General features: G+C 61.8%; 1 protein-coding gene across 1 annotated transcript in view; it reads left to right on the top strand.

Annotated features, from left to right (window-relative positions):
• Nucleotides 1-317, top strand: part of MAN2A2 (mannosidase alpha class 2A member 2) — a 53,939-nt gene that overhangs the window by 21,438 nt on the left and 32,184 nt on the right. The window contains 1 exon segment of the mRNA XM_006769602.2: nucleotides 7-72. Within this exon segment, the coding sequence (XP_006769665.1) occupies nucleotides 7-72 (66 nt within the window).

Raw genomic sequence — 317 nt, 5'->3', positions numbered from 1 at the left:
GGGCAGCCCCTGGCCGTGCAGGTCAGCGCCTACTGGAGGTCCGCCACCGACATGGTCCCCGACGTCTACCAGGTGAGCCTCTGCCCATCCTGGGCCTCTGTCCCTCGGCACCATCCTCCCGCCCTCCCCGTGCTCCCCGGGTGGGGGACCAGGGTCCTGGGGGAGGGGCTGCCCAGAGGACAGTCGCCGGCGAGGTTTCTGTCCTCGAAGGGAAGGCGAGGTCTGGGATAGTCCTGGTGAGAGTCAACGTGCATTCTGTTGCCTGCCATTCATTCCTTCGGCACACCTGTATTTGTTTTAAATAATAATATTTACTT

The sequence above is a fragment of the Myotis davidii genome, unplaced genomic scaffold (genome assembly GCF_000327345.1).
Source record: "Myotis davidii unplaced genomic scaffold, ASM32734v1 scaffold324, whole genome shotgun sequence".
NCBI lineage: Eukaryota > Metazoa > Chordata > Mammalia > Chiroptera > Vespertilionidae > Myotis > Myotis davidii.
Note: the sequence above shows the minus strand (reverse complement) of the source record. Positions and strands in the feature narration are given on the sequence as shown.